Here is a 21,461-nt window from a genome sequence, read left to right as displayed (position 1 = left end):
ACGCGACAAATTGTGAGCGTGCATTAGCAGAATATTCTGGCGAAGACCTCACAGGAAGCTAGCATGCAGCAAGGGGACTTCATTCATTTCCTTCAGTGTTATTCAGTTTAAAATAAGCCTTTTCTGAACTTTGACATGACGCTGACACCTCTTGTTTACTGGGCTCAACGTCACGAGGAAATTTACCTGCGTGTAGAGCTGACAGACGCCCAGGTGAGTTCAACCCACCTGCTGTCCTGTTGGCAGCCCTCTTTGAGTTTTATTTAATACCTCCGAGGTTAATGTGTGGATGCAAATGGTGGTGGCTGTTGGTTTGCATGCTGGTATATAAATACAGATTAGCTTATGTGATAGAACATACAAGACTCTCTGTTACTGCCCCACAAAAACACGTTAATAACTGTGTAAAATTAGATAACTGCCAGGGCTTTAAGAAAATGTGTGGGTGGTTCTCGGAGTAATAAACCCTGAAAAAAGCCTCTGGCCATTATGAAACGCGGGGGCGGATTTTTCTTTACCAGGGTGTTGTCCACAATGACCATCCTAAACTTCGCAGCAGTTTACCATAGTCTCCGGTACATTTTCCCCTTAAGGAGTTACTAATATAATTTCTAAAGACTTCATTTTTTTAGCGCCGTTTATTAATGACAGAGACTTGAAATAGAGCGGATCCGGGGCGGAGAATAAGGTGTTAAACAACTCTGGTTCTTCAGTAGTTGCTAACATTATGAATAACAACATAATTAAATCCCAGTATTGTTTTTGAACTATAAAAGGTAGGTTCATTTTGCGTTGAGGTCAAACTTTTCACTTTTTTATGATTTTTATTTTTTAACTTAACATTGCTGTACAAACAGGAAGAGAATGCTACTTACATTCTTAATCAGCAAGAGGAAGTACTCACTATCTGTCTTTTTCTGCAGAATATTGATGTCCAAGTGCATGAGAATGTCCTTAAATTTCAAGGTGAGAATTGTTTCTTTATACCCTTAATATATATATATAATTTTTACATTTTCCAGTTAAAGTGTTTTTTAAAAAAGCACACAATTTGTAACTTTCATTGGGATGCTTTCTGCAGCTCTGGGGCGTGGTGCTAAAGGACAGCACAATTATGAGTTCAGCTTAGAGTTTCTTTTACCAGTAAAACCAGAGGTATGCAATTTTTTTTCAAATTCTCTTTCCTTTTGTACTAAGAGGTTTCAGTTTTTCTGTTTCGCTTTTTCTTTTTGGATGTGACATAATTTGTCAGTAATTTGTGGTTCCAGGTGAGACACAAGTCCACACAGCGGCAGGTAAACATCACAGTGCGGAAACAGCAGCGAGGCTGGTGGGAAAGGCTGACTGTGCTGGAGCGTAAACCGGTTTTCCTGGCGCCAGACTTTGACCGCTGGCTGGACGAGTCGGACGCTGAGATGGAGCTCCAGGAAAAGGTGAGATAAAATGTTATTTTTATTTTTTTACTATCACTCAGTCTGTTTGTTTGTTTGCACTATCTGTTAATTTATATAGGTGTTTTCAACATGACAAAAATGTTTCTTTTGCGTTTTTTGCATTGTGTGTTGTAATTTCGTTTTCAAAAATTAAAGTTTTTACTCCTTTTCAATAATTCTTATTTCTCCTAATTTTGTTAAGGAGGAGAAAAAGAACAGACTGAAGACTGTGAGGCATACAGAAGAAGGTAATTATGAATTCTGGTTCAATGACAATTGTATCTGGAGATTTTCAGCTTGTTTCTTGAAATATTACCTTTTCCTACTTTTTGGTGACATGGATAAAATGTCTAATAATTTAATGTTTCAGGGTTTATTAGCCTGAAAACAAGCTTTTTGCTTGTTTACAACCTAGTCCAGTTTCTTGGATTTTCATGGATATTCGTGAACATGACTGTACGCCTCTTCATCTTTGGGCAAGGTCAGAAATAGTAGTGGAGCGTAGTTTTCTTTCTGTATGTTTTTTGCCATTTTTAATCAGTAACTTTAACATCTGAAACTAATTTCAGACTCACTCTATGACACGTTTCACACCATATCGGATGCGATGTTCTTCTGCCAGACCTTGGCATTAGTTGAGGTGTTTAATGCTGCTTTCGGTGTGGTTCGAACTGGTGTTTTCCCCACTCTCATACAGGTACAGCACAATCCTTTGAGTTTTATAAACCAGTTATTACAAATGGACTAGAAATGTGTAAGAACCATTTTGTTTTTGTTTTTTGGTAGGTAGTTGGTAGGAATTTTGTCCTCTTCATCATTTTTGGTAGTCTGGAAGAAATGCACCACCGACCTGTTGTGTTCTTTGCTTTCTATCTGTGGAGCGCCATTGAGATTTTTAGGTAAGTAGAGGTGTGTCTCATTAAGTTGAAAATTTATTAAAAAGTTTATTTATTTCCACTGTAAAAATTAAAACTCGCATATTTATTCTTATTTACACGCAGATATTTTAAGAATTTTAAAATTTTTATGATTAGGGCTTGCAGCTCATGAACATTTTTGTCCAACATCAGTCAAAAATTGCCATAAACACTTATTTTGTCCAAAGCCTTCCAAGAAGATCTGAAACTGCTACTGTTGGCAAGTTAAACAATAGGGTTTAAGAATGGGCAGTCACTCACATTCATTTGTTTGTGAAGCTGACAAGTAAGTACTTTTGGCTACGTATTACAGACATATTTAACAGAATATAATTTGATTATATTCTAATTTATTAAGATACACCTGCACTAATTCTTATCAATGCCAAATTGATCCAAATATACAGAAGCAAAGGTAATATTTTGATTTTGTTACCAAGCATGCAGAATATTTTCATTTTTCATAATCATCATCCCCAGGCTATTTAAGCTACAGTTACAAAGATGTATTGTAATAAATGCAAATGTTAGCCTACAAGCATTTTTTTTCTATGTAAAGCAAACATTACATTCTACTTTCAGGTATCCATTTTACATGCTTGGCTGTTTTAACACAGAGTGGAAAACTCTCACTTGGTTGCGCTACAGTGTCTGGATACCGCTGTATCCATTAGGTGTTTTAGCTGAAGGTGAGTTAGTTCATGTGAGAGTAAATTATTTCTTTTACATCAACATAATTGATATGTATCTGACGTTTTTATCCCATATAGCTGTTGCAGTGGTACAGTCCATCCCCATCTTTGACCAAACCAAGCTCTACAGCATTCCTCTGCCAAAAGCCATTGGAACGTCCATCAACTTCTCTTACTTCTTGCATGTCTATCTGATTCTCATGTGTCTGGGTAAAGTCAACAAACAGGAAGAAAATCAGTCTGTTCTGTATCAAATGTGTTTCTTGTAGTTCTGACTGGTTTTTTTTCTGCTCCTCAGGGCTTTTTATCAACTTTCGACACCTTTACAAGCAGAGGAAAAGGCGCTTCCGGACCAAAAAGAGGAAGACACATTAATTCTCAGCACCAACAGTAATCCTCCAAAGCCTCTACTGCCTGCACACATTTTCAAACCTGACCCTGCTTTAGTTCAGAACATAATTTTTTTTTTAAAGTTATTTTTTTCTTTCACCCCTATTGCTCTCTTAAAAGATTTCCTCTACTTTTTACCATTCTACATATTGTGGCAATGATGAAATTGCAGTCACATTCACTAGTAATTAAGTTCTCATAAACCCAACGTTCTAGATTATTGCACTGCTGTCAAACCACCAAGATCATGTTGTGTTTTTTTTCTCCCTGACGTTTATGATTGCTCTATTACCTTATTTCTCAACATCATGTTCTGAAAACATGACCTCACTATCTCCACTTGATATACAATCATTGCTTTTTAAATGAAAAAGGAATGATATCCTCTAAATGCATTGTTTATTTTCTTTTCTTTCTCAAAGATCTGTGAAAAAGTACTACCCTTTAAAACAATTAATTTTGACCTTTTGAAATAAAAAAGGTCTGACCTTTTGAACTGACCTTCAACTATAAGTGGATCATTTATAGTGAATGATCCACTATAAATTTTTATTATTCTTTCCATTTATTATTCTAAATGTCCTTGAACTGTCATTTTGATAACTTATGACACCGAATAAACATTTTAGAAAAATGAGTAATTTAATTAGTGGTCAATTTGGGAAATATATTCTATACAGAAACATGTAAAAAAACAAAATATGTGCAACACTTTCAGTTTCCCAACAGACATTTTGTACAAGCCCCGTTTGTATGGTTTCAGTTCACTCTGGCTCAGTATCAGCTTATACATTGTGACTCAGCTTGAGAAGTCTGTGTGCATGGGGACAATGTTGTGATCAAAAGCTGCATACTGGGAGTCACCAGAACTGGCTAGTTTGAGTTGGTGTGCGGCATGAGAGAGCTGGAAAGCAGCATCTGGATGGGCCGAGTCGGGCAGCATGGTGCACTCCCTCTCCAGCAGTTCGGCCACGCCCTTCAAGAGCTCCCAAAAACCAAAAGCCAAGGCAGCTTTCCGCAGACGGTTTAGCTCCTGATGGAATTAAAAACAGAAATCGGATGTTTTATTTGCGTTTAGAAAAAAAATTAAGCATAAAATTCTACATTTTTTTCTAAATCATTTGTGCTAAACCTACCTTATAGAAGGTCTGAGTTTTATCAGGTAATTTCCTTGCGTTCCTCAAGATCTTCTGAACATCAGTCTGTACAATGACAAAGAAAAACTTGTTAAAAAATTAACAACTAGTTAACTATATATATATATATATATATATACAAAACATTAGTTTTTTTAAAAACCTTAAATAATTAAATCTTGAACTTTACACCTCACTACCCATGAAGATAATTTGTAACAATGAACTACTCTAGTTTTAGTTTAGGGGCTTCCACTTTGTTGGACTTTTAGGTTATAATCCATAATGCACTATTTGTCAGATTGAACAGATTGTTTTAGCAGTGTTTTTACTGTACCTGCAGTCCGCTGGCTTTTATCCACACGGTGACATTCTGAGCATAGCTTCGCTTGACCTGTGGCTGCACAGGGAATGGACTTTTACTGTCATCCTCTCCGTACGGATTTTCAGCAGCCTCTGTAAGACAAGAAAGATGGCTGTGCATCAGAGGAAAGTCGGTCAATCCGTATCATTATGATCGAAATAGAACACCGAGTAATCATTAACTGATGTACACAAATAAAAGACCTTTGATCTGCACGACAACAGTGACCCATACAAGCATTGGGGAGTTGTATGCTTATTCAAATTTGCACAAGAATTCAAAAACATCTCTATGTCACAAGAACCCTAAATATTATGCAGCAAACTGATGTCTTTGAAGTAAGATGTTACCTGAAACTGGTCCCAGATGTGAAATCTTGCCTAGCCAAGGTAGAGGATCAGAACCAGGCTCAAACAAAGACATCATCAGGTTTGACTTCTTCTTGCTGTCTGCTTGGGAGTACAACATGCCAAACCACTCTGGCCTGGGATCAAAACAGGACAGTTACTGAATTTAGATATCATTCACAAAAATTAACTTGCTGTCCAGATGAATGTAGGACATGCCATGTATATCAGCTCTGTTATTGCTCACCCTAGTTGGACCAGAGCCACCATCCCCTCAACCTTTAGACTTCCATGTAAAAGAACACAAAAATTTGGACTTTTCCCAGCCATTTGGCTCGCTGAAGGTTCCTCTTCAAGTTCATCAGTGGTTCCTGTGCCAACTTCATCTACTTCTGAAGTTAGGTGCAAATATTTGTTACAACACATACAAGACTTCAACTTTTTATTGTTGATGCTATGCTGCTCCACAAATTATTCTAAAAAAAACAAAAACAAACCTTTGTTAACAGCAATGGGAAGAACCAAGTGTCTGGATATTACAGGAGGGCTGGAGATGTCAGCAATTTCAATGAAGCCCACAATTTCCAAATCTGAAACAAAAACAAAAATATATAACCCATGTGAAGATTTATTTCATAATGAAAAAAAGTTTAAATGATTTTCAACCCCTGACAAGTACCTGTGCTGACAGCTCTGGGAATAGGCTCCACCTCCTCGTCCAACACCACCGGCTCGGGACGGGGGAACACCTGAACGTCTGAAGACAAATTCCCGCAGTGCAGAACCGCGTGGAAGGGGGAGTACGCCCGGTCAATAAGCATCCTGAAGAAATGGAAATAACGGTAAAAAAATATGCGTCATTCAGTATAGGAATAAACAACTGAATGAATTAACAACTCTGATAATCAATTCAACCTTACCCAAACATTGCTTGTACACTCTTCATGCAAAGTGGTCCATCCACAGTGAAGATCTGTCCATCCCCTCCACTGAGACGAAGGAGCTCCTCCAGGTTTTCCATGGCGTCAGTCATTTGCAACTTAAATAGCAAAAACAAGTGCTCATTATTGGAACTATCAAATAGAATACTGAAATATAACACAAGATGATCTTGAGTTGCAAACAAGTTGTATAACAAACAGGTTGATACAATTATGTATACAATTCTAAAATTAATCAAATTATTTGCAAGGGGAAAAAACAGTAATACATTATGGGAAATTAGACTTAAAATACAACATGATTCTTGCAGCTCTATTACGTTTGGCCATGTATCTCCACAGAATTCGACTTGAGTAACTGATTTGAAATCAAGGTAGAATGCCAACAGAAATGTGGACTGCTGTACCTCCTCTGCATTGGCTATACACAGGATGAACATTTTGGTGGGGAAAGGGTAAGGGAGTGGAAACTTTTTGTCATCACCACGATGTTTCAGGGTGTGAAGAGAGTGGCGTAGGGAACCCTTTCCAATCCCAAGAGATCCGTCTGTAACCAACACCACCTACAGGACAAAAGAGGGAAATGCAATAACCATGAGCAACTAAGGATGAGGTATTACTGAAAGCAGGAAAACAAAGTTAAAGAGTAAAAATAAACGGGCTGCTTCAAACTCACAACCAGAAAAATGATTATACTGAACATAATGTGATTACATAGTGTGCGTGTGAAAGTTACTGGAAGTAAGATTAGTTTGAAAAACCAGAAATGCAATTTCATGAATAGGTACCCTATAGGGATCTCCGATATTTAAAAGTGAACAAAATAGCAGTTACTTTAAAACTGACAAATTAAGCTTTAAGGGCTGTTTGGGTTTCTTTTTTTTTTTTGTTTGTTGGGTTTTTTAATTTTTTTAGTGGCTCTTGGATGTGGAGTGGATGTGGATGTGGAGTACAACTGCAACTATGCAACTTGGAATCAAAGTTTCACAGGTAGGAATCAACTAAAGAAGACTAATGAAGTCGTCTTTCAATCACATGGGTAAATTATTGTCCCCAATAACATCATTTTTCAATTTTAAAAAATCTGAAAATGTTTCCTATTGGACAGATCAAGTCTACTGAACAAACCTTTACGTTGTACCGAATATGTACAAATGAATGACATAGAAAACCTCCCGACTGAACACAACTACTTTTATGAATAGACCTAATAAACTAAGAGAATTGCTGAATACCTGACAGGGACAGCCATTGCCCCACTCCTGCTGAACAACGCTACTAACTCCTTGTAGAGCCAGCTCAAGACATGTTTTGTCATAGTCTTCCAAGTTACTAAGTGCCTCCTGCAAACAAAAACATAGACAAACTATTTTAATACTGAAGATATATTGTGTTTTGACTTTACAGGCAGAAACTGATGTTACCTGTAACGCATTGTAATCCCTAGTAAAAGGCACCAGCAGCTCCCACAGGGAGGAGAAGGCCATCAGTGCGGTGAACTCCAAGCGATAGTTGGAAGCCATGTGTTCAAACAGCATGTTGAGTCCGTGGACAGCCAGGTTCTTCCTCTGGAACTCCTCGATGCCATCCAGGGACACTGGTCGTGTCATGGACAGTGACACGTCCATTAAAACCACTGTAGGCATTGCTCCTCAGTGCCGATCCGATATCCACAATAAAACAGTAGATTTAAAACTGCTTGCAACCGTCCGATGTCCGTAATTTTCAAAACTCACTGAAAATTACCAAGCTTTAATTAGAAAAAAACCCGTCAATAATAGCGTTTGAAACTTAATTATACAGGCTAGTACAGGCTAACGAAAGCTAGTGTGTTAGCCTTCTGCAATGTAGCAGCTAAAAGATAGAAACGTTCCCGATATTATTCATCAAATATAAAAGGATAAATATCCATGAGTAAAAAAGCGGCGAAAAAAAAATCATATATGAAAAATAAAAACGACTAAAACTCTAGTCGTTTTTGTTGTTTAGCTTGTGTTGCATTATAAGTGCACCAACAATTCCGTCCGACAAACAACTTGTAAATGTATAGTTCCTATGTAATCCAAAATGTGTGAAATTACAACGATTGAATAGGAAACACCTATTTAGAGCCGAACTAATAATATCTACAGACATATAAAATATAAAATGGGGGGGGAAAAATTCAAATTTTGTCTTTTCTAACTAATATTTTATATCTACTTTTGGCAGTTTGGTGTGTTTGATGCACCATGGAGATAAATTATCACAAAAATCCTGACATCTGACCTTTAATTTCATATTTTAGATTTGTGTAATATTTGCGAACTTTATTTCTTATTAAAACTTGCTTGTATTGTATTTGGTTCTGACCCAAGTTTGTTCCTTCTGGGATCACTCTTACGAAATACACGAAGACGTCACGCCAGAAAAAAACCCGAAAGAAATCTTATCGACTTCCCGTTGGTGAATCCTTTTGTCTTTTAGTGTGACTCGGTAACGACAAATTTTTGCAAAAGTACGAAGGAACGTAACTACCAGCACCCACTCGGCAACACGGCAATAGACAGTGACTTTTTGGTGAAGTTGGTAAAAACCCACATTTAGAACTGTTCAAAAACGTCTCACTGTTTGTACTGCAGATGGCGCCGATTGAGTAAAAGACTATTTTAACTACGAAATTTCCTAAAGTTTTTTTTTCTTTTTTGTATAATCTGAAAACTTGTTTGAATGTCGTCCTTGATTTTGTAATCTGAAGGATAGAGGAAAAACGTAAGTCTGTGCACATTTTCTTTACGAATATTGGGATTTTAAGCCTCATTAAATATTATTATTATCCCTATATATATGTGTGTGTAACATTTCTATAGATGTGAATTTTGTTCCCACTTGGTTTACTTATTCTTCAAGCTCATTTTATTTAGCCAGATATTTTCACCTGATATTTTATGCTGCTCCTGGCAGCTCTTGTCACCATAGCACCAGAACAGCTATTACTCTTTTTCTGTTGCCTAACTGTAGCATGAATTAGGATCAGCTCTGTGTTTTCTTTACAATTATTATATTTTACCATATTGTAGACAAATTTGATACACAGGTTTTTAGTTTTATGTGTAATTTTGCCATGTTTTGTATATGTTCTTAACTGTTAACGTAATTAATGTTGTGCATTTAAGCTGTGCTTAATTTCTGTCATCTGCTGTTAACTGTTCATTGGGAACTGTTGCTCTGTAATTTGTTTAGGAGTATAATATATTATTTAATGCATACAGGCAGAAGCTGGACTGACTTTAACCACAATCATGATTTCAATGAATGGACATAAATGGCACACTTTTCAGTTCTCTATTTTCCTTTAAAAGGAAAAAGCTTAAGGGATTTAAACTGTTTTATTGAGTCATCATGCTTGCAGAAAAATGAAGTTTTGTCTTGACTTATTACCAAACTGTTAATTGAATTGAGACTTTTTCTTCTTTACAAACAGATTTGCCTAAGGCATAAAGACCCATACCCAAATCAGACAACAGGAGCTGTGGATCTTTTAACTCCGGGGTTTTATTAAGGACTTTTTTTCTTAAGCTAAGCAAGTGAGTCTGCTATTAGCACAAGATGGAGTCTACAAGATGTAGGTCTCAGCAGCTGATTATTTTTGCTGTTGTCTTCCTTGGTACCCTTCACAATTGGATCGTTGGTGCTGAACTCACTTTTACTTTGCCTGACATTGTAGACGATTTTGAAAAGATTACAGATCACTCAACGGAGAAATTTCCTGTTCAACGTTCTACATATTCAACTCCATATAAAGAAGGACCTGAACATAAATCTTCATTTTTAGATCCAATAGATGATCGCCATCCTTCACCGGAGTCATCCATATCTGATCCAGTCTCCTGTGTTCGACGGAGAAGGATGATATACCCTAGTGGTCTTTTTTCTATTGAGGATCGGAGACATGGATGGGTGGCCCTGCATGTTTTTGGGATGATCTACGCTTTTGTGGCTCTTTTAATTGTGTGTGATCAGTTCTTTGTTCCTTCTCTGGGGGTCATCATGGAAAAGCTGGCCATCTCAGATGATGTTGTTGGAGCCTCCTTCATGGCTGCAGGAACAACCGTCCCATGGTTCATTACCAAGCTAATCCAAGTCCTCTACTATCACAACGATTTAACTGTGAACATTAACCCAGTGATTGGCACTACAGCTTTCAGAATGTTGTTTGTGATTGGAACATGTGCTATGTTTTCTGCAAAGGTTCTCCCAATACGCTGCTGGCCATTTTTCAGAGATTTATCATTCTACATGCTTGGCTTAATCCTACTGATCATTTTCTTTTTGGATAGTGTTGTCACATGGTGTGAAAGTGTGATTCTAGTAACCATTTTTGTACTCTACATCCTCTTTTTGATATATGATGAGAATGTGGAACAAATAATGAAGACCCAACTCAAGAAAATCAAAGGTGTGATGAAAGCTTCATTTGTGAAGAGATGTGAAAAGGTGATCCCGGTAGAGGTAAAGCAGTTATTGTATGTATGACTATATTTTAATATTTCACTGCAGAATTACAGTAAAATGTGTTTTCAGAATTTTGTTTCTCTATGCACAATTTTTAGGTTTTTGAGTTGAAGTTTGAGTGCAGAATTTTATGTAAACCTCAACATACAGTTTACTGCCCCAATGCTGTATCTCAATCCTTGCAAATTATTTAAAAAAGATAGTTTTTTTCCCTGTGTAACTAAAGGTTAATGATCTCTGAAGAAAAGATTTATTTGTGTTAGTCCAAAATTTGTTTGCTGAAAGGAGCTCTACATTACACATAATTAAGATAAGTTTAGTGACATCAAATGTCATTACATTGACATTGACATTTAAAGTCAGTGTCTTGACCTTAAAATTAATTGTGTATAATAATTGTGTATTATACAATTGTGTATAATTGTGTATTAGTGAAAGAAAAGTCACGTTTTTATCATGCTATTTGAAAGGCACATATTTTGCCATCTCTGGCGATGAAAAGCTGAATAGATGTTGAGGATGTGCAAATCAAGTACTGTACAAGTACCTGTACTACATATCGCCAGCTGATATTGAGACACATTTTTTATTAGGTTTAGTTTATAGTAACAAATATTAACATAGACTGAACTGAACAGAACAGCTGTTCCATGCTTGTATTATGGTGCTTATTACAACTTACTAAGGCCTTACATGCCATTTTTGTAGCCTTTTTAAAGCCATGTTAGAGTGTTATGTTGAGGCAAATGCATGTCACTTTTGAGAAAACCATAGGAGAGATTGTAGCATCAGGCAAGTCATTGGTGTGTGAGTTAAGTGGGACATAATCACAAAGCTAATTTTGAAGGTGTAACATTGATGAAACATACAGTATATAGCCTCTACTTTCATGAAGCATCTCACTACAGCGTGGTATCGACAAATGCCTATTAATAAATTATTTGGATTGCCATCAGGGACAAATATCCTGATGTAAACATTCTTAAATACATCGTGGCTCTCTTTTATCTCAGTACAATTTTTTGTGGAAGTTATTTTTTAATCCTTTTTCTTTATCTGATGTTTAAAGTCCTCCTTTTATCTGTTTGTCACATTTAAAACAATCCCCCCCAGGTGTGTATACCTCAAAGTGAGAATGATGCACAAGACCCTGGAGACTGTGATGAAGAATGTGGCAATGAAAACAATGGTGGATGCAAAGAAAAGAAGTTTGTTGAGAGCAAATTACTACAAGGAGCTACATCTCTGTCTTTACGATGGCCTGACAAATGGCAGGAACAAGCCTCCTACATCATCCTGTTGCCAATCATCCTTCCTCTGTGGCTCACACTTCCCGATGTTCGTAGTCAGGTAAGGTCAGATTAATGTTTTGGATCTTTTAGAGTAATTGTCTCTTAATACTTGATCTATGATTTTATTTTGGTGTTTGATTCACAGAAAGCCAGAAAATTCTTTGTGCTGACCTACCTAACTTCCATTGTGTGGATTGGCATCTTGTCCTACCTTGAGAGGTGGTGGGCTCATCAGGTGCAGTGTTTCTAAAAACAGCTCTGTTGTTCTTTAATAAGAGTCTAAGTTTGCATTGAATTATTTAGGCTGTATGTGTTTTCATCCTGGATTTTGGACTTAATCCTACTAAACGGTATTTTTATATTTTATAGGTGGATGAGACATTTGGTGTGATCGGTCCTATAAATTACGTGGGAGCACTGATGTCCAGCTCTGATTTTATAACTAGTCTAATAGTGGCTCGTAAAGGCCTGGGAGACATGGTTGTGTCCGGTAATTTGGGCAGTAACATCTTTACTATGACTCTATTGTGAGTAAATAGATTGAATTGTCATTGCTGAGATAAGATGAGAGAACAGGTGTTCAAAGATTTGTTGGTCTCACTGTAATTTCTGTGTTATTTCATCCAAAAGTCTACCAGCGCAATGGTTCCTCTACTCAGTCATCCATGGTTTCTCCCCTGTGGCTATCTCGACTGAAGGCCTCTTCTGTTCCAGTAGCCTCCTCTTCGTCATGCTCCTCGCTGCTGTCATCTCCATTATATCTTTTAAGTGGAGGATGAAGAAACTGCTTGGTCTCACCTGGGTCCTTCTTTACCTTATTTTTGTGGTCATTAGCATATTGATGGTGTTTCAAATCATTATATGCTCTGTGTAAAAAGAAAACTAAAAAAAAACCTCGAAATATTTTTATGCATTTTCTTGGATTCTTCTCTATAAAACTGATCCATCCTGACATCTAACAGGGTTTAAAGAAAGAAGTTTAAAAGAGTTAGCGTGATAATCAAATTATTATCAATATACCTGCCGAGTACACTTCATAAATATAAATACCAGTATATATTTTAGCTGTAAATAACTCAAGTCTATATAGCTGCAGTTTTAGCAACAAACTTGGCCCTTAGTGAAAACGTAATTGTCACTTTTCCTAATTGAAGGCAACTGCCATCAATTGTTTGCAGGAACTGGCAGAGTCTTTCATTGCTGATGAGGAATTTTGGTCCACTCTACTTTAAAGAGTTGCTTTAATTCAGCAGTACTACAGAAGTATTGATCATGATCATGGTTATGGTCATGCTGCTGCATCTCAATCCGACTTAGGTTCAAACTTTCACTAGACTACTCCAAAACCTTCAAAACATTCCATGCCATTCAGAGGTGGACTCTCTAGTGTACCATTATGCCTTATGTATACAGCCTCAGTGTCTCATCAGTCCAAAGAAGTCTTTTCTTTCTTTAGATCAAGACATGATGTGTTGTTTTTGGAGAACTTACTTTACTTTTTGTTGTCTGATAGGTTTTTGTTAAAGTGCCTTGTTGATTGTACGGGTTACATGCCTCTGTGTAAAATTGTAAAATTAATCAACCGAAAAACAGCATCAATAACAGTTAATTGATGACTCAACAAAAGGCAATGATTGCTTGTTTCACACAAGCTGAGCTTTGATAGTTTTTTCCCTTAGTAAATCATTTGAAAACTGCTTTTTGCTTGCACTCTAGTTATCTTAGTCAGATCTTCTAATTTATATCATGATCTGAAACGTTATATTGTGACTAAAAATGAAAAAACAAAGGAAATCTATATTAAAGCAAATACTTTATACTTTGGTGTGTACTTTTTCACTATTTGTTTTGTTTAATAAAAAACAATGTGCTGAAATCAGGTGGTTTTGTTCACATAAAGTTAGATTAAAAATATTTTAGATTTGAAAGAACAGATCAGCTAAGCACTAGAATAGAGAAATAATGTACTTTATTAAAATTACTGTCTTGTTTCTGTGTTTTTAATATATATCTTGATATATAAAGGTAGCATAAAATTTTTTTATTTGTGTATTATCATACTCATTGTCTTTTATTAAATTACATAAAAAGTATATCCATAAAAATGCCTTGTGTGACCTGTTTCCTCTTTAGGGATTTAAGGTTTTGTGCTCATCTGCATTTAATTTTTCGTATTTTTCTTTACAAGACTCCAGGTCTTGCAAAGTCTAAGCAACATAACTTAGATTTTTACAGATGTTTCTGGAGAAGTTGTGATGAAAACTTAAATTTTAATTCACTCATCTTTTTGTCAAGTATGTCATTGTAAATTAGCTAACAACCTGCACAAGGAGGCTTGTCCATGAGTGTATGTCCTCAGACATACATGTGGCACAGAGATTGACTTATGTCAGGTCGTACAAAAGAACCTATTGGAGTGTTGTTTGTGAACATCCTGTTTCTCAAGAAAAGTCACCCAGGTGAAAATATTTCAGAAACGACAGAGGAAGAGTTTCAAAATATAAATCCCTTCAGTTTCAGTCCTACATCTATGCACTATGACATGTTGCTTACTTTTACTTTACATCATACAGATCACTGCTGAGGTTACATTTGCAAAGTGAGAGTGAGACAATGCAGCTAATCCTCTTAGAAGACTTCGGGTGTTAGGTATTATGTTGATCCATTGTGAAGACTCGTTCTGTGCCCTACATAAGCCTTTAGTCGTTGGGCAATAGTTTTTGTTCGTGCAAGTACATTTAACCTGGGAAAGCTGCATTGGGATTTTGTGCCATTAACTGCACGTTAATTTTAAGGTAAGTGTATTGTTACTTTTTTTTTCCTTTATTTTTTTTTTACCTCTTTATTTCATGATCTTTTCTAATTGACATAGATTTACTTTTCAGTCAGTACCACCTTATAAGTTAGTTGTATTTTACCATCAAAAATCTTGTCCAGTCTTTATAAATATCATCATTTTGTTTAAATGACTGGCAATGTTTTTTAAGAGTGCTTTTCTGAATGTTTAAATTGAGCTGAACTTGTGACTAATTTTGGTGTTTTCTTCAATCTACAATAGGTTGAATTTTCCACAAACTCAATGATGTGACATGAATCACTCTACTGAAGTTCTGTATTCTTCTACCCCATGGTCTGTTGGGGACAGAGCTGGACTCTACCAAAGCTTATTTATGCTACTTAATTCAACCTAGCCACCAGGAGCGCTGCTTTGGAGGATGATGCATTGTCATAGAAGGAAACGGCTCCAGCTGAGCCGGGTTCTGTTTCTTCTCTCCGGAGTTTTTCTCTGTACCCTCTACCAGCTCACCATTAGTGCCAGGCTGCAGGCACCAATGCCAGTGGCTCAGATTGGAGAGGATTTTGGAGAAGGGTCAACAGAGGGCGTTGAGGATGCCACAGCAGAACCTGGCCAGCTGGAGGAACCTCTCACTACTGCACCCAAATTAGAGCTCACAGATCAAACAACACCAACGTATGTGATTCCTCATACTGATAAGGATTTAAATACAAACACACATATGGATTTAACTAGTGATTACAAAGAAGCCTCTTCCACTGAATCCACACTGTTGCCAACCACAAACCGGACTTTGGTGCATTGCATCTATGTGGCCCCAGAACCTCCTCTGGTGACACCCACCCCAGTTCCAGCTCCACCAGTTACAACTGTCTCCCCAGCTCCACCTGGTGAAGCTCCTCATGTCAAAGGTGAATACCCTGAAGACATCTTTTCTATCGAAGATCGCAGACGAGGATGGGTGCTTCTTCACATTGTGGGAATGATGTACATGTTTGTCTCTCTTGCGATTGTCTGCGACGAGTTCTTTGTGCCCGCACTGGGAGTTATCACAGACAAACTGGCCATCTCTGATGATGTAGCAGGCGCTACCTTTATGGCGGCCGGAGGCTCTGCACCTGAGCTCTTCACCTCTCTTATAGGAGTCTTCATCGCCCACAGCAACGTGGGCATTGGCACAATAGTCGGCTCGGCAGTTTTTAACATTTTGTTTGTGATTGGGATGTGTGCTTTATTTTCTCGGGAGATTCTTCATCTAACCTGGTGGCCACTTTTCAGAGATGTTTCATTCTACATACTTGACCTCATCTTACTGATCATCTTCTTCTTGGACAATGTCATTATGTGGTGGGAGAGCATGATGCTGGTGGCCTGTTACAGTCTCTATGTTGTCTTTATGAAGTTCAATGTGCAACTGGAGCGAGAGTTCAAGACCCAGCTCCACAAACACAAGAGCATTGTGAAGGTTATTGCTGTGGAAGAACCTGAAAAGGTAAGCAGTCATGTAATAAAACATCTTTATGCTTAACGTACTTTATTACCTATTTAGCTTGATAAATCTCCATTAAGGCTTTCATAGTTAAAATTATTCTCATTTGGTGCTGGACAACTAAAACAATACGCCAGAAGAATCAGGAGTGAAAATGGCTACTCTTTCAATTTTTGTCTTTGTATTCAATTTATTAAATGAATGAACATTTATATGTTTAACAGTTTACATAATTTTGTAAATAAAAAATATACATGATTAATAAATAACTGTGAATAAATAAAATATTAATAAAGTGATTAAATGTGGAAATCACCATTAGAAAATGTTTCATTTATTATATATTAAAACATATGTAAATATATTACTTGTCATTTAATTGTTTTTAGAGCTGTTTTACAGTGTCTCTAGAATGTATTTTTTTGATTTAGTTTTACCTGTCAAAGTTGGACATGGCTAGCACTGATATAAGCAAGGTTATTGGTCTGCAAGTGATCTGGTGCGCAGGTTAACCAATCAGATGTCAGACCCTATGTACTGAACAATAGTGACAGTTTTAATTATTTCATTAGAGACTCTTGTATAAGAAATAAGAAATAAATTAGTAAATATGGAAATAATGATATCCATTTTTTAATATTTAAAGCATTCAAGTTTTACTTCACATTTGTGTGTTCAAAACATTGACACATCCCATAAATATAAACAAATTTATTCATATTTATTTAAGGTGTTTGTGACAGTTTATTTAAGTGATCACATATATAAAATTACATTCTACAACTTAATTTATTAATTTATTTTTTGATAGTAGCTCTTTTGGCCTTTGATACACACAGTATGCCTGTGTTCTATTCTCTTGTCATTGTTACATAAAGTAGCATTTATTTCAAGGAAGCAGCATCTTTTTCGTGCTGCAGAGCTGCACAAATGGCTCAGCATCGTAAGGTTCACTTACAATGCTAAGCTAGTCCAACGCATGAAGATACATGTTATAATAATGCAGTACATTATTACTGGTTAGACCTCAAGAGTGTACAATATAAAAAAAACATGTAATGTGTAAGATTATGCTGAAACTTACATAAATTATACCAAAATGAAATACATTTGTATGATTATCACTGAAAAACACATTGTTGCACACAGACAAATGGGGAAGGAGAAGATAATGCCCCTCCTGCTCCAGAGGACAAGAATCGGTTAAAGGTAAAAAATAAATAAGAAAATGAATCAACCAACTCCAGCAAGTGGTACACTTCTAACCCCCTGATACCACAGCGCTGATTGTTACTGTTTTTATACATATTTTGAGTTTTTCTGTTTGTGTTCCTGCTCACTAACAAGCCTCACTGAAGGTACTGATTCATCATAATGAACTTGTTCAGCAAAAACACCCCGACCACCACTTGAAAATGACTTACAATGACATGTCGTGTCTCTTGCGAGAAGCTGTCGTGACCTCAGCCATCTTTTTCCCTAGTTGAAGCCGTCCCTTCAGCGAGGGGGGAGTTCTGCTTCTTTACACAACAGCACCATGAGAAACACCATCTTTCAGCTCATGATTCACACATTAGACCCTCTGGGAGATGGTAAGTACCACATTTATGCCTCTGATGGCTTTTGTGATGGATAACTGGATGATAATAACTTTTACACAGACTTCCTGTGTGCTGTGTTCTGCCCAGTGTAAAATGGATTAGCTAGGTGTCCCGTATGCAGTCATCTCTAAGTCCAGATTGATACTAAGCAGATAAATACTCCTTCAGTATGCAGAAGGATCCAGTTGTTGATCCAGGTTGTGTCATAAAAAAGAAAAACATTATTCTAGTGCCAAAACTGGTAGTGAAATAATTTATCTTTCTATGCTTAAAATTTTAGTTCTGTGATTTTTTTTATTTTATTTTTATTTTTTGCGAAACTATTGCTCTCTTTGAATTTTACATGTTTATTAAGGTAACTTAGCTGCAGTGTTTATATCATTGTTGCTGCCTGCTTTGACTCTTTTGTAGACTCATACAATACTGAATCTGTGTTTTCATAAATAGTACATGTTTAATGTTTTACACTTCATTTCTTATTAATGCATTCAAAATGATGATTTGTGTTTGTTTTGAAGGAAAGTTTAAGGATAAGGTTGAGACCTTGAACAGTGTGGCCAGACGGAAGTCAGAGCCCAAGTCCCAAGGGAAAAGTGAAGGTAATAGGAAGGATCTGATGATCAAGCACAGATATTTGAACAGAAAAGTAGATCAGAGGTTGTAGTAATGAAATGTAGGGGTATAGCAGAGATATTTCCAAGCTACTAAATTCTCCCAATATTTCTTGTCAAAAGAAGCCCTCAATGGCTCTCAGAGTAAAGTTCCCTGAAATACTGTAAAATTTCTGCATAGGACCTTCTTTGGTCTAAAACCACCACAGACAAATTTCTTACTAAATTGTTTATGATTTCCTCCACAGGCAAAAGTGGAAAAACTGAGGAGACCAAAGAGCCAGAGGCTGCCCCAGCCAAAGATGCAGAAAAGAAGGAGGAGCCAGGAGCAAAGAAGGTACTCCCTACCCATGACCTGCTGACTTTCGAAAAGCCCAGAAGTCAGTCTTTGATACCTGTCTATGTAAGAATCAAAGTACAGGGATTTCACTATTTATATCAGGTTTTATTTTGACTAAAAAATATTCTTTCCTCATATTATATTTGGACTCCATCACTTTTCTCCATTCTGCAGGACGATATTCCAGCAGAACAAGGTGGATCGGAAGATTCAGACGATTCTGACAGCGACGACGATGACAGCGATGAAGAGAGTGAGGAGTCCAGTGAAGATGAGGATGAAGATGAAGATGAAGAGGAGGAAAAAGAAGATGACCCACTGTCTTTACAGTGGCCTGACACACCACTCAAACAAGTCACCTACCTCTTCCTGCTGCCCATAGTCTTTCCTCTGTGGCTCACAGTTCCTGATGTTCGGAACCAGGTTAGAGACATTTAGGAGACATTTCAAGGTGCTGTTGTGATATTCTGAATTCCTTTATAGGTCTATCTTTATATTTTGACTTTACTCAACAGAAGTCCAGGAAATATTTTGTGCTCACCTTCCTGGGCTCGATTATGTGGATTGCTATCTTCTCCTACCTTATGGTATGGTGGGCTCATCAGGTCAGTTCACGCAGTTCTTTGCTTATCTTCAATACAAGAAGTGAGAAATCAACATCCAATTTATTTTGAATCTCTAATTAAATCTTTCACATGTTATTTCTTTCTCCAATTTTTTTTATGAGGTGGGAGAGACCATCGGCATCTCAGAGGAAATTATGGGCCTGACTATCCTGGCAGCAGGCACCTCCATCCCTGACCTTATCACCAGTGTGATTGTGGCTCGTAAGGGCCTGGGAGACATGGCGGTGTCCAGTTCTGTGGGCAGTAACATCTTTGACATCACAATGGGGTGAGCTTTTACAGTTTGATCTGCCAATATTAGAAAATAATCAACTGACTGCCCACGCAAGTCAATCCTGCATCTTTTATTTTTTTCTGCCAGCTTGCCCATCCCATGGCTCCTGTACTCTTTCATTCACGGTTTGGCTCCAGTTGCTGTCAGCAGCAACGGCCTTTTCTGTGCCATCGTGCTGCTCTTCCTCATGCTCCTTTTCGTCATCATCTCCATCGCAGCCTGTAAATGGAAAATGAACAAGGTACTGGGCTTCACTATGTTTCTTCTCTACTTTATCTTCCTGGTGCTCAGCGTCATGCTGGAGGATCGCATCATTGTCTGCCCTGTTTCCATCTGAGACTGCAAACTCAAGCCTTTTTTCCACAGTAGACACTTTCCCCTGGAGGGGGAACTTAATATAGCTTTAAAAAATAAGTAATTCTTATGAAAACATTTTTTTGGACCATTTGAAACAGTAATTGCAAGTAAATTTGATATACTCTTAACACCAATAGTAGCACCGCACCATTTTTAGTTGTAAAAGTATCTATGCAACTGTGTTCAGAGTAAAATATATCTGTTTACTGAAGTTTTTATAATTTCTTCCATGTCCATAGTTTTTGACTTGGGCTTGGAGTATATTTAAAGGTACAAAACCTGTGATTTCATCTCAAGGTTATCAAGGTTCAAACATAACTTTCCTTTGATGAAATTTCAAGTTAAATCGGATCTTTAAATTATTTTACTCAAAAGGAATTTGTATTTTCTTTGACAACTTTAAAAATAAATTAGATGTTAGCCATCTTTACCCTTGTTTTTCTAAATTGCATAGAGAGCTCTTTAGATGTTGACATTGTGAAGGCACAGACCTTTGTACCAAAGAAGCATTCAGGGTTTATAAATGGCACATGTTTTAACCTGTATGGATTATGTGGTGTAATAAACACATGTATTTACATTGCAAGTTAATGATCTGCTTTTTAATAAAGTTGTTACAGTTATTTTGCTGTTTGCTGTTGCTGTACAAATCTGGGGCAAGTCCCAGTTTTGTCACTACCTGAAATCCATCCATCCACCCATTTTCTAACACCCTTGTCCCTAGTGGGGTGGGGAGGGGTTCTGGTGCCCATTCCAGCTAACGTTCCATGTGAGAGGCGGGGTCCACCCTGGACAGGTCGCCAGTTTGTCGCAGGGCAACACAGAGACAGACAGGACACCCCACCATGCACACACACTCGGGGAGAATTTAAAGAAACCAATTAACTTAACAGTCATGTTTTTGGACTGTGGGAGGAAGCTGGAGTACCTGGAGAGAATCCACGCATTCACTGGGAGAACATGCAAACTCAGTATTCATGTACATTTATTCAGTACATTCATGTATTATGATTACATGAATGTAATCATAATACTGCTACTACAGTAATGGGAAATCTGATCAGATGAGACGATTGCTTTATTTGCAACAAACATTCAAAGGGCTGGTAATTTTGTTAAAAAAAACTGTTATTGTTTAACAGTAAATAACCTTAAATAGTGTCTTATTGTGAGATTATATAAAAATAACAGAATATTTATATTATAAGGCTTTTAATTCATTTTTACTCACCAGGGTTGACAGTTAGTGTGAAACATGTTGTAACTGTGACCCCAAACACATTTTGATACTTTTGGAAGGTGAAAGTACAGGTCTAAAATTTGTGCACAGTTTGGACGGGGCAGCTTTGACAGTGTGAAT

The 21,461-nt window shown here is 37.1% G+C and overlaps 4 protein-coding genes across 4 annotated transcripts; 3 read left to right on the top strand and 1 right to left on the bottom strand.

Moving 5' to 3' along the window:
- Positions 1–26: 26 nt before the first annotated feature.
- On the top strand, positions 27–4,069 carry hacd3 (3-hydroxyacyl-CoA dehydratase 3). Its single transcript, XM_028041451.1, has 11 exons — positions 27–213; positions 924–966; positions 1,082–1,155; positions 1,269–1,433; positions 1,636–1,681; positions 1,804–1,914; positions 2,003–2,130; positions 2,220–2,332; positions 2,933–3,039; positions 3,121–3,252; positions 3,341–4,069. The coding sequence occupies exons 1-11, from the start codon at positions 136–138 to the stop codon at positions 3,415–3,417; spliced, it is 1,074 nt and encodes a 357-aa protein (XP_027897252.1). The 5' UTR covers positions 27–135; the 3' UTR covers positions 3,418–4,069.
- ints14 (integrator complex subunit 14) lies at positions 4,052–7,866 on the bottom strand. The gene is made up of 11 exons (XM_028041449.1): positions 7,645–7,866; positions 7,456–7,563; positions 6,628–6,783; positions 6,200–6,318; positions 5,959–6,101; positions 5,777–5,869; positions 5,527–5,671; positions 5,283–5,416; positions 4,906–5,024; positions 4,569–4,634; positions 4,052–4,465 (listed from the first exon to the last, which is right to left on the bottom strand). Exons 1-11 carry the CDS (start codon positions 7,864–7,866, stop codon positions 4,232–4,234), a joined length of 1,539 nt encoding a protein of 512 aa, XP_027897250.1. The 3' UTR covers positions 4,052–4,231.
- Positions 7,867–8,589: 723 nt separating this feature from the next.
- Positions 8,590–13,950, top strand: LOC114159455 (sodium/potassium/calcium exchanger 1-like). Its single transcript, XM_028041435.1, has 6 exons — positions 8,590–8,971; positions 9,684–10,711; positions 11,828–12,064; positions 12,152–12,241; positions 12,376–12,533; positions 12,637–13,950. The coding sequence occupies exons 2-6, from the start codon at positions 9,809–9,811 to the stop codon at positions 12,878–12,880; spliced, it is 1,632 nt and encodes a 543-aa protein (XP_027897236.1). The 5' UTR covers positions 8,590–8,971; positions 9,684–9,808; the 3' UTR covers positions 12,881–13,950.
- A 435-nt stretch (positions 13,951–14,385) lies between these two features.
- On the top strand, positions 14,386–20,724 carry LOC114151938 (sodium/potassium/calcium exchanger 1). The gene is made up of 10 exons (XM_028029497.1): positions 14,386–14,801; positions 15,065–16,295; positions 17,442–17,501; positions 17,776–17,884; positions 18,412–18,492; positions 18,753–18,841; positions 19,019–19,267; positions 19,360–19,449; positions 19,572–19,738; positions 19,832–20,724. Exons 2-10 carry the CDS (start codon positions 15,222–15,224, stop codon positions 20,079–20,081), a joined length of 2,169 nt encoding a protein of 722 aa, XP_027885298.1. The 5' UTR covers positions 14,386–14,801; positions 15,065–15,221; the 3' UTR covers positions 20,082–20,724.
- The last annotated feature ends 737 nt before the right edge of the window (positions 20,725–21,461 follow it).

Source organism: Xiphophorus couchianus, chromosome 2, assembly GCF_001444195.1.
Source record: "Xiphophorus couchianus chromosome 2, X_couchianus-1.0, whole genome shotgun sequence".
NCBI classification, from domain to species: Eukaryota; Metazoa; Chordata; class Actinopteri; order Cyprinodontiformes; family Poeciliidae; genus Xiphophorus; species Xiphophorus couchianus.
This window is presented reverse-complemented; position numbering and strand designations above follow the sequence as displayed.